This window comes from Aquarana catesbeiana, linkage group LG05 (assembly GCF_042186555.1).
Source record: "Aquarana catesbeiana isolate 2022-GZ linkage group LG05, ASM4218655v1, whole genome shotgun sequence".
NCBI classification, from domain to species: domain Eukaryota; kingdom Metazoa; phylum Chordata; class Amphibia; order Anura; family Ranidae; genus Aquarana; species Aquarana catesbeiana.
In genome coordinates, this window is record NC_133328.1 from 131,125,898 (window position 1) to 131,138,690 (window position 12,793).

Genomic DNA, 12,793 nt, shown 5'->3' on the forward strand with positions numbered 1-12,793 from the left:
CATGCCCATGGACCGGAGATTTTCAGAGGGCTGTGACAGGCACAGAGGTAAAAATACTGCGCTTTTGGATTTTTACAGAACAAACTATAAAATGGTGCATGTATTTGAGAACTGATGCATATGAGGTTTACAACCACTTTAATGTTATTGCTATTATCTCCTAGTGTTTATCCAAGGTGACAAATTACTGTATACAGAATAACAAATGGAGTATGGGTATCATTACATGGGTTTCCATGAGCCTCCTGGACTTTCTTTCCATCATTGGGTGGATATCAACCAAACCGTTCTCTTCGTTCCTCTCAAGACCACCTGCTCTCTAGCTCCCTCATCACCTCCTCCCATACTCACCTCCAGGACTTCTCCCGAGCCTCTCCCATCCTTTGGAGTTCCCTACCCCAATCTGTCCGTCTCTCTAAAACTCTATCCACCTTTAGGCATTCCCTGAAAAAATGTTCTTTTCAGAGAAGCCTATCCGGTCTCCACCCAACAACTGTACTTTCATTTTAGTCATCAGCTCATCCCCTGCAGTTTATTACCTTTTGTATCACTTGAACCTCCCTTCTAGATTGTAAGCACTAAGGAGCAGGGCCCTCTGATTCCTCCTGTATTGAATTGTATTGTAACTGTACTGTCTACCCTAACAGTGTAAAGGGCTGCGCAAACTGTTGGCGCTATATAAATCCTGTATAATAATAATAACTGGGTGAGAAGATCAGCAATCTTGATGATCCTTAGTGTGAAACCACTGTTTATACAAATTGCTTCTGTCTGAAGCTGATTTATACACATTCATCCGTAATACAGCCTTGGGTCCATTGGTCACATCCAGATTTATATTTTTTGCCCTCCTAGACAAATTGTCTATGCCAGCCTTTCACCCCTATTGACTGGCTAGTCTTAGTAGAAAACTAATTTAAAAAAATAAACGTCATAGCAACACTAGGGACACTGGGATTGATTTACTAAAACTTTAAAGTGCAAAATCTGGTGCAGCTATGCATGATAGCCAATCAGCTTCTACCTTCAACTTGTTCAATTAAGCTTTGACAAAAAAATGGAGACTGATTGGTTTGCTTGCAGACCTGCACCAGATTTTTCACTCTCCGGTTTTAGTAAATCAACCCCACTGAGCCTGGCAGTGAAATAAGAGAGTTCACTTAGTTTACATCAATACAACTAGAAAAGTCAATTTACTGTTCCCCTCCTGTGCCAGCAATTCTGTTACAGATGTACAGAACCAATGTAGTGCTTTATTGACCGTCAGGAACATGATGTAATGGCAGCCCCTTTGCCTTAGACCATGCCTTCTGTTGGCTATGCAGAAACCTGTCCATGCATATTATGTCACCCATTTTGTCTGGGAAAACCCCAGAAAGAAATATTGGTAACCAGGGAAAAAGAATTCTGGAGTGTTCAGCATGCTGCAACCCGTACTACAATAAGTGGTTTGAAAATATGACTTTTCTGTAAGCAAAAGCATTATCCTATGTTTCAAGCAATATCCTCTAAATCTAATTCAGATTTTTCTGTTTAATCCTGCAGGGACAAGCGGATCTTCTCAAGTATGCCAAAACGGAAACCACAGAGAACCTAAAGCAAATTCACTATGCTGCTTTATCATGTGGACTAAACAAGGCAACCGCTGGAAGCACAGAGGTCTCCAAACCTAGAAGAAGCCTGGAAGTCATTCCAGAAAAAGCAGGGGACGAAACTGGTGATTGAAGCACCAAAACCTACAGCCTGGAACTCTGATCATGGTTACATTTCTAATCCTCGGACCAATGTAGCTGCACAAGATGTTTGCTTTGCACTTACTAAAGGAAAAAAAAACCCACAAATATATTATTTTTTGAAGCACAACTGGAGGTTGCCAAGTCTGATCATCTGCAAATTCATGGATTTTTTTCAATGAAGGAATGATTACTGCAGATTGAAGCTGGCACCGCTGGCCAAAAGTGAGCGTGTGGAAAAATAATAGACCTGATAGACTAGAAAACAGGTAGTGCGGTACTTGCTACGTTAAGAAGTGTAGCAGTGTTTTAAAGTTAGATTTTAATAGAGATATATATTTAAATAAGAAAAAAAACTCACATTTCATAAAACTTGTGCTTATTGTAAAATATACAGTATAGTGCTCAAAGGACTGAAATGTGTTGCACTGAATAGTATGTTTTAAGACATGGCTGGTAACTTTGTGTTCTGATTGAGCCATATTGTATATAAATAAAGAACATAGGATGCAATAAACCTTAGAGCAACAGATATCTGTGCACTGTAGGTAGCCAAAACACAAACACAAAAAAAATAACCCTCAAATGTGCACTTCACATTACACACAGAGTAGGTCATTTTGCCACACAATTTTAGAACTGTTAATATCTAATGTAAAAGTGACCAAATTTGAAGATATATTGTAAATATATATATTCTTTTTTTATTTTGTGAGGTGTCCACATTGAAGAAAAAAAGTTTTATTATCTTATTTGTCATGCATTTTAACAGAAATTATAGCCTTTTTGTTTTAATTAAATAAAAGGGTGGAGAAAACGATTGTGTGGCAATGTCTTTTGGAAAGGGGTTGTACAAAAGCAAATTGCATTGTCCATGGAGTGGAAACTTCATGATTTCTAGAAATTTGTTATCCCAGATTTATATAATGAATAATAGGACATACAGGCACTGAAAGCTAAAATTTGCAAATGTAAAACAACATAAGTATATAAACCCCAGGGACGTAGTGGAAACTTTTAGTCTGGTTCAAATACAACTACATGGCCCTTTCAGAAAAGGGAGAAGCCTACGACAGTGACATCATCACTCTCAGGAGGTGGATGGGCAAACTACACAGGAAGTGAGCAGAAGTTGAATGTTGTGGTTCCCTTTTTAACCAATAAGCACTGTACCACTTTCAAATAGCTTCTACTTTGTAAGTGCAAGTCTATTTCTTCTTCTATTTTTGAGTACCATTGGCACCAGCTCCAGTTCCAGGCAGCCTTTAATGGTCTTGGGGAGGCCTAATCATTCCCTGTGTTTGGTGGGATCACTGATTAGTGATCATAGTGTTCTGGTAAGCAGATTATTTTCTCACCTAGGTGTTGAGCTGGAAGCACTTATGAAGGATTTCCTCACTGCAAACTATCACTTGTATTTGGATGGGCGTTCATTGTTCAATATATGGACTTTATTTCCAATGGGATGTTGCTTTTAGTTTTCTTTTTTCACCTTGTTTTTCTTCAAGTAAATTTTGAGATTTTGCTCTATTTTTCTTTTTTCACTTAGTTTTTTTTTAATGAAATTTTTATATCACTTGTTTTACTGATCACTGAGTTTATCAGCGCTGCATTTACCTTGTATATCACACCTTTCATAAAATGACCAGCTTATATGTGGGCTTTACTTATGTGCAAACACAGCATACAACATGGGACAGTGTGGACTAGGAAATTTACAAACACAGCATACAGAAAGGGATGATGTGGAACTGGGGAATGTGTACAGATGACTATAGAGTCAAGTGATGCGGAATAGGGAATTTATAGCTTGGAGTACAGAATGAGGCAGTGTGGAATAAGGAATGTTTGCCACGGCATGTATATGTAGCGCTATCCTATAGAAGCCGCTGATTAGGATGGGTCCTCTGTTCTTTGCCTTGACCTTTCCAAGAACCTTAGCCCCTCTAACACGTTAGGTTGAGTGTACAAACATACAATGTCACAGGAAATCACTGAAAGTAATACATGATGTCCAGTAGTAGTGCTACAGCAAAGAAAACAGACACCAAATTAAGTAGTAGAGGCAAACTTATAGTGGAGCTCCACCCAAAGGGGGAAGCTCTGCTTGTCTGCTCCCCCCCATCTGCTGCCACATTTGGCACCTTTTGGGGGGAGCGGGTACCTGGTTTTGATAGGTACCCGCTTCAGGCTGAGTTTGTCACGGCGAACTCGGCCAGAAGTTCGGCCCCCCTCCTCTTTCCCCACAGCTGGCCCATTCCCAGAGCGCAGCGAGCTTCGCACATGTGCAGTAGGAAACCAGCTGTGAATCTCAAAGGTTCACTGCCAGTTTCTCTTAGTGGAGATGGCAGCGGCAGCACCTGATAGCCGACAACACCTGGCTCGGGCCAGGACACCGCTGGATTCCTGGACATGTAAGGGTCCTAATTTTAAGACAAAGAAGAAAGTGCAAAAATAGGCCAGGTCCGTAAATATATGAAGACAAAAAAAATAGGTAGTACTACGTATTACCAGGGGGCGGACTTTTTAGGCTGAGAAACACTGGAGAGGAAGTAACAGTATAAAAATTTAAATTTATTGAAGGTTACAAATGCATAAAAGTAAGAATGAAGATTATAACATAAATGCATCTATGAATATTGTGCAGTGAGCCCTTGTATGTCTACGCGTTTCGGCGCTAGGCTTCCTCAGGATACGGCCAAGGTTCACAGAGGAGACAGATAAGAGAATATGTTTCTCTATCTTGTTTGGAATGCACAATCATGTATAGTTACGATACGGTGGGTAATTCACTCAAAGGTTAAAGAAAATATATTAGGTATCGCTGAATGTATGAACAGGGGCATGTAAATAGTATTCCTTATTTTGGGAACGGCCATCAAAGAATATCCCACAGTGAATCCTGGATTTGAATTCCAGTACTACTGATGGCTATATATAGCCCAACAGCCAATCCCTGTATGTTTAAAGTTTCAAAATCACAGCATGCCCCTGGGAGACAGCAATCCACTGCACCTACACCACTGGATTCCTGGACATGTAAGGGTCCTAATTTTAAAAGTCAGCAGCTACAGTATTTGTGACTGACTTAATTTTTTCTGAAGGAGCCTGGAGCTCCTTTTTAATACATTGTCACCCAGTATAGTTGGTCACTAGGCAAGCATAAAATAGATTAGAAATGTTAAAACACAATTTAGCATACAAAGTGATTAACAGTAAGGACTAGGCATAAGATGACATGACATCCAGATCAGCATAGGCAAGGCCACCTCAAGTGCAGCAGTGAGCAGTAGTAAAGTTTAATCTACCATCTAGTGCTGGAACGATACTTCAAGAGCACATTTATGGCAGCGATGTTAATCCTAGACTGACTGGGTATGCACTGTCCAAAAGAAAAGGAGAATGGCAAAGGAGGGGGGGCAGGGAACAAAGGGGTTTGCAGAATAATCATTACAGGTGAAGCAGTCCTTTGAGATGTTCTTTTGCCAGCTAACATTGGGGTCCTTTAAGAGCACTGGTGCACTTAACGACAGTCCAAGTTAACCTGCATGTAGTATAGGTACAGTATAGTCTCGGCACAGGTGCAAGGTAGATGTGGTTCAGATGCCTTGTATTGTTGGTACAGGTGCAGTCTAGGTTTGGAATAAGTGCAGTATGGGTGTTGTATGGATTGGATATACTTGGTGTTGTGCTGTCAATGGCTCAGTGCCTGCTAAGCGGCGTCGGCAATAGATCAGCGGCAGGAAGTATAGGGGGAGAGGATGCTCGGTTCTCCCTGTAGAAGCAGTGCAGATGTGATTGCTGTGGTCTGTGCTGCTTTGCCCACAGATCTCAGACTCAGGCTCTAGTCACTCACCCCATGCATAATACGTGTGCGCAAGGACCGCTGTGCATACCTTGACTTCCGCGCTGCAAAGAGGAAGAAGTTTCCAGTGCAGTCTGGTAAAAGCTGTTTCACCACTCCTCTTCCTCCTTAATACATAATGGGAACTGTATTGTAAAGGTGCATAAGTCCCATTCTGTGATTGTTGTTTCAGACTACAACTCCAATGATCCTCAGCGTCCATAGGCTTTCCTAGCTATAGCTCTCCCTTTGCTGACTGGAGGGGATAGTGCAATACAACATTCAGCATAACAGCAGAAGTGAAAGCAAACTTTTTGTAAAGAAGGAAATGTCTCCTCCATGTTTCTGTAGTCCAGCACCTGGCTACATAGAATAGGGTAGTATGGAATAGGCGATGTACGTTACAGACTACAGAATGAGGTGGCATGAATAGAAAATGTGCAGAACATTGTACAGATTGAGGGGATATGGAATAGGGAATGTACAGCACAGCATACAAAATGAGTTTGTATGGACTTGGAATGTACAGCACAGTGTACAGAAAGAAGCAGTGTGAAATAGAGAATATACAACACAGCATACATAATAGGGTGGATTTACTAAAGATAAAATAGGCTGTTCACTTTGCATAAGAAGTTGCACTGTGCAAGGGAATATTCCCAGGGCTTAAGGGATCTGGTGAAATTTAACTTTGTAAAAAATACCCAATTATGTACATTGTTCAAAGAAAGAATAGAAAAAAACAACAAGTTTGCTTGCACATAATTGGATGATGGACATCAGTAGATGTTCAGCTTTCCCCTCATTCACTAATCTTTGGGGAAAATTCCCCTGCACAGTGCAAATTCCCTTGCAAAGTGAACAGTCTATTTGCCTTTAGTAAGCCAACCCAAATGAGGAGGTGTGGAATAGGGAGTGAACAATGAAAATGTTTTCAGAAATTCAAATCAGGTTGCTACATGTATGACTTACAATGAGTAATGACATCAGTGTTCTGAAGCTCCATCCTACACTCTTCATCGTAATGGGATGTCCTCAGGGGCTAACCTTTAGCCCAGGGATCTTCAAACTACGGCCCTCCAGCTGTTGCGGAACTACAAGTCCCATGAGGCATTGCAAAACTCTGACATTCACAGACATGACTAGGCATGATGGGAATTGTAGTTCCTGAACAGCTGGAGGGCCGTAGTTTGAGGACCCCTGCTTTAGCCCCTAAGGACGTCCCTCCCATTGTGATGAAATGTGTAGGAAAGTGCTTCCAGATGCTGACATGAGGAGGATTTCAGCTAACAGAAGAGACAGCAGCATAAAGGACATATACATACACAAACTACTGAATGTAAGTAATGTCCCATGTGCATATTTTGTTTTTATTTTGACTACACTTAGGCTTTAGAAGATGCTCAGTTTTATAAGCAAAAATTTTACAATAATGACCAGTCCAAATCTTCAGATAACCCAATACGTAAAAAAAACTATGCTGCGTACACACGACCGTTTTTTCCGTCGGAATAAACACTGAATGTTTTTCCGACGGAATTCCGCTGAAACTGTCTTGTGTACACACGATAAACCAAAGTCTGACCGTCAAGAACGTGGTGACATACAACATGTACAACGGGACTAGAAAAAGGAAGTTCAATAGCCAGTAGCCAATAGCTTCCGTCACTTGCTTCAGAGCATGCGTCGTTTTTGGTCCGTTGGAACAGCATACAGATGAGTGGTTTTCCCGATAGGAATTGGTTCCGTCGGAAATATTTAGAACATGTTCTATTTCTAGGTCCGTCAGAATTTTCGAAAAAGAAAGTCTGATGAGGCATAGACACGATCGGAATATACAATGAAAAGCTTCCGTCAGACTTTTTCTGTTAGACATTCCACGTGTGTGTACGCGGCATTACTTGAGTTTTATACACTTCCCAGTGCTAAATACTGGTTTCTCCATCAACTTCTTGTTGGACAATGCTTCCAGTACATGCAGTCATAGGATGATCTACCCCCAAATGTTTATACTTTGTCCAACTCCAACATGTGGCTAGGACACCTAGAACTGTCACATACAGGCTCGGAACAAAGCCTTCTAATAACTAGTAATCCCAAACTGGTCTGTACAGGCTTGGAACAAATCCTTCTAATAACTGGTAATCCCAAACTGGTCTCCCAGTATTATGCAGCATTAATGACTGCAAAATGTAAACAAAACTTCTATATAAGAGATAAATGTCAGAAGAAGCTTCCACTACTCACCTTACAAGGTTGTCAATCTACTTAAACCAATAAAAGGACAAACTTTTAAAACTCAAATCTATTCTACTTCTTTAAAACTACATACATTCAAATTCTAACCTTTTTACTGCTTCTGGGGTTTTGGAATGGAAGCAGATTTTCTCTACTCTTTGTGGTCCTGCCAATTTATTTAACCAGTGGTTTTAACTACCATCATATCAACCTACATGACCGCTATTGGGCCTGAGGCAGAGGGAAGGGTGTTGAGAAACAGGAGAGGTGTGATGTTCGTTCTGTCCTGCCCTTGTGGACCATTTTCAGTAGTTCTGCAGTTATGCATGTTCTTCGCAGGTAGCAGAACAGTTGGACTTAGTTCGGGCTGTAGCAGAGGCAGCTGTTGTAGGGAGAGGCTGCTAAAGGGGACTTTTGACAGGAAGACACTAATGCCCTGCACACACGGGCGGACTTTCCGGCAGCACAGGTCCGACAGTCTTTCCGATGGACTTTCGACGGACTTTTGAACGAACGGACTTGCCTACACACGATCACACCAAACTCCGACGGTTTCGTACGTGATGACGTACGACCGGACTAAAAAAAGGAAGTTGATAGCCAGTAGCCAATAGCTGCCCTAGCGTCGCTTTTGTTCCGTCAGACTAGCATACAGACGAGCGGATTTTTCGACCAGACTCAAGTCTGTCGAACAAATTTGAAACATGTTCCAAATCTAAAGTCCGTCAGATTTTCACACGAAAAGTCTGCTGAAGGTCCGATGGAGCCCACACACGGTCGGATTGTCCGCCGGATTCGGTCCGTCGGATCAGTCCGGTCAATAAGTCCGCTCGTGTGTACGTGGCATAAGAGATCATTACTGCCAGAAAAGCAAAAACAGAACCAGCTGCTTCATGAGAAAGCTCAGTTAGGTGTGCGTTTAGTCTGTGTATATGTGACCGTGTGTGTTAGGGCAAGGTCACACTACTGATACTACTGATTACTGCCATCCATAGAGCAGAGCTGGCTCTGTCTGTGTCCGCTCTGCATAAACTGAGCGAACACAGATGGCTCATCTGCCCGCTCTGCTCTGATCAGCGGACAGATCCCCTGCTGATCTCAACGGAGTCTGTCCTGTGTGAAAGGGGCCTTAATTCTAGTTACATCTTTGCATACAACAATTTTGGTCAAGGGATACATTTTATAAAACTTTCTATTGGTCCTCCCTATATCTGTTCTTCTCAAATACGCCTGCTGGGAATTGTAAACAAACTCTTAATCCCCTCCCATGCAAAGAAACTGCTATGAATACTTTACTTTTATGCAAAAAAAAAAAGAAAATCTGATTACATGGAAAAAGCCCTTCCCTCTGTCACCACTTGAATAGAAGAGTTTAGTTAACTTAGCACTACCTCTATACTAGCTCAATTATACATCGGGGGCTTCCCACAACTATTTCACAAGATCTGGGCCCATGGCCTCGTTCACCACTCACAGCTACACCCCAGTGTCCAATAAATCAGGAGAATTGTAACATTAACGTCTGTCAGGTATGCAACCATTTTTCTTTTAAGTCTTCTGATGCAACCACAGTTACTGTATACTTCGATGTACTCACTAATGAAAGGCATAGGGAAGACAAAGACATGATGTTTGATATGACCATTGTTGTACTGCATATTATAAAACTAATAACATAAATAATTTAAAAAAGGGTTCTGGGGAGTAGGGATTACCCAGAAAAAGATTAAAGCTGAATTGCTTTTAAGCAAACTTTTCCAAAGCAAAGTTCCATGTCTGACCTCTATCCTCAACCATTGCAATGAAAGTATCAGGTTATACCGCACACTACATGATGTCATTTTCCCAAGCAATGAATTATTTGCTTGATAAAGTGCACCACTTTCACACAGTAAGCCAACATTTCTTATGTGTTTTTACTCTGAGTATATTGACCTAGTTATTGTGTGGTTTGCTGTAAAGTTATCAGGAAAATTCTTCAAAGTTCCAGTAAACTTAAAAAACAATCTATCTTATAAAAACCTTTATTAAGATTCTTAAATGTTTATGCAAGTGTTCCCATATTTTACCTAAACTAAATGGAAGAAAATTATGGCGGCTGCTGTTGCTGGCGACTGCCTCTATGACTTCTTGAGTCACTGACTTGGAACAAACACGCAGATTTGGTCGTCTGAGTTCATTCTGATTTCTAATCTACATACTGGTACCTTAGAAAGGACTAAATGTCAGCATTATAACATAACATACATACAGTATCTCACAAAAGTGAGTACACCCCTCCACATTTTTGTAAATATTTTATTATACCTTTTCATGTGACAACACTGAAAAAATGATACTTTGCTACAATGTAAAGTAGTGAGTGTACAGCTTGTATAACAGTGTAAATTTGCTGTCCCCTCAAAATATCTCAACACACAGCCATTAATGTCTAAACTGCTGGCAACAAAAGTGAGTACACTGTGAAAATGTCCAAATTTGGCCTAAATAGCCATTTTCCCTCCCCGGTGTCATTTAACTTGTTAGTGTTACAAGGTCTCAGGTGTGAATAGGGGGCAGGTGTGTTAAATTTGGTGTTTATTGTTCTCACTCTTTCATACTGGTCACTGCAAGTTCAACACAGCACCTCATGGCAAAGAACTCTCTGAGGATCTAAAAAAAAAAGAATAGTTGCTCTACATCAGTGGTTCTCAACCTTCTAGTGCTGTGGCCCCTCAATAAAATCTCCCAATTTGTGGGGGCCCCTAAAAGTAAAATTGTTTTCGTAGCATGGGTTGTCAGCCCCCAAGGCAAGACAAGTATTTGCACCCCTAACCCACAGATATTTAGCGCTCCCTGAGTCCCTTCTACTCGTACAGTATTAAAACCCCTCTGCTTTCTTTCCCTTTTATCTCTCGCTATCCAAATTTCGTTTTTTTTTCCCCAACCCTCTCTCTAGCCATCTTTCTTTCTTTCTCTTATTCTTTCTCTCCCTTTTTCTTTGTTCCTCCCCCTCTTTTCCTCTCCCTTCCATGTATTCTCTATTTTTATTCCTTCTCTTTCTCCTTGGTGGGGGGGGGATGGGATGAGTGGCAGTGCTGGTGGGGAGTTGGGATGAGTGGTAGTGCTGCCGGGGAGTTGGGATGATTGGCAGTGCTGGGGGGAGTTTCGATCAGCTAACTTCAGCCTTGATCAAGGTCATCTGCTGATCTGAGAACTGTAGTGGGGACTTTTAATGGCAACTATAATCACAGATAGTGTTACTCACTGTGTCTCCGACTTTGTGGTGTCTCGTAGCAGTGACGCCTATACCGAAATCAGGAGATAGGATCTCCTCCAGCCCCTCGTACTTCACATTCATCACCAGTCAGACCTCTAGTCTCTGCCGGGAGGGTCACGTGGTAGGGGGCCGGGATACAGATCGGAGTATCCCGGCCCCCTACCACGTGATCAGCTGTCAACCAATGACAGCTGATCATGTGATGTAAACAGAAGACGGAAATTTTTTTTTCCTCACGATGACAGCTGGCTTATATAAGAGGGACATCGGTCCCGTACATGGAGAAACCCCTCGTACTTCACATTCATCACCAGTCAGACCTCTAGTCTCTGCCTCCCAGCCATGCCGTGAACTGAATGGGCGGACTTGGGCTCCAAGAACAGCCCAGCTGGGTGGCCACAAGCTCCAGGGACAGCCCTGCTGGGTGGCCGCAAAAAGGCTGGGACAGCAATGTGGGCTTCAGGAACAGCCCAGGTTTCGGTGACCCCTGGCAAATCATTATTCAACCCCCAGGTTGAGAACCACTGCTCTACATAAAGATGAAAAGAAAATTGCCAAGACCCTGAAACTGAGCTGCAGCTTGGTGGCCAAGACCCTACAGCGGTTTAACAGGACAGGTTTCACTCAGAACAGGCCTCGCTATGGTTGACCAAGGAAGTTGAGTGCATGTGCTAAGTGTCATATACAGAGGTTGTCTTTGGGAAATAGACTTTTGAGTGCTGCCAGCATTGCTGCAGAGGTTGAAGGGGTGGGGGGTCAGCCTGTCTGTGCTCAGACCATACGCCGCACACTGTATCAAATTAGTCTGCATGGCTGTCATCCCAGAAGGAAGCCTCTTCTAAAGATGATGCACAAGAAAGGCTGCAAACAGTTTGGTGAAGACAAGCAGACTAAGGACATGGATTACTGGAACCATGTCCTGTGGTCTGATGAGACCAAGATAAAATTATTTGGTTCGAATGGTGTCAAGCGTGTGTGGCCACAACCAGGTGAAAAGTACAAAGACAAAATGTCTTGCCTACACTCAAGCATGGTGGTGGGAGTGTCATGGTCTGGGGCTGCATGAGTCCTGCCGGCATTGGGGAGCTACAGTTCATTGAGGGAACCATGAATGCCAACATGAAGTGTGACATACTGAAGCAGAGCATGATCCCCTCCCTTCGGAGACTGGGTCGCAGGACAGTATTCCAACATAACGACCCCAAACACACCTCCAACATCACCACTGCCTTGCTATTGAAGCTGAGGGTAAAGGTGATGGACTGGCCAAGCATGTTTTCAGACCTAAACCCTATTGAGCAAACGGAAGGTGGAGGAGCGCAAGGTCTCTAACATTCACCAGCTCTGTGATTTCGTCATTGAGGTGTGCAAGAGGACTTCAGTGGCAACCTGTGATGCTCTGGTAAACTCCATGCCCAAGAGGGTTAAAATATTGACACTTTGGGCCCAATTTGGACATTTTCACTTAGAGGTGTACTCACTTTTGTTGCCAGTGGTTTAGACATTAATGGCTGTGTGTTGAGTTATTTTGAGGGGACAGCAAATTTACACTGTTATACAAGCTGTACACTCACTACTTCGTAGCAAAGTGTAATTTCTTCAGTGTTGTCACATGAAAAGATATATTAAAATATTTACAAACGTGTGAGGGGTGTACTCACTTTTGTGAGATACTGTATCACTACCATTATAACCACCAGTGATGGAACATCTCTCTCT

At 42.2% G+C, this 12,793-nt stretch overlaps 1 protein-coding gene across 1 annotated transcript in view; it reads left to right on the forward strand.

Moving 5' to 3' along the window:
• Positions 1–2,836, forward strand: part of PLCL2 (phospholipase C like 2) — a 272,326-nt gene extending 269,490 nt beyond the window's left edge. Inside the window, exon 7 of the mRNA XM_073630198.1 lies at positions 1,546–2,836. Within this exon, the coding sequence (XP_073486299.1) occupies positions 1,546–1,725 (180 nt within the window). The 3' untranslated portion in view covers positions 1,726–2,836. The remainder of the gene's footprint in view (positions 1–1,545) is intronic.
• Positions 2,837–12,793: the final 9,957 nt, after the last annotated feature.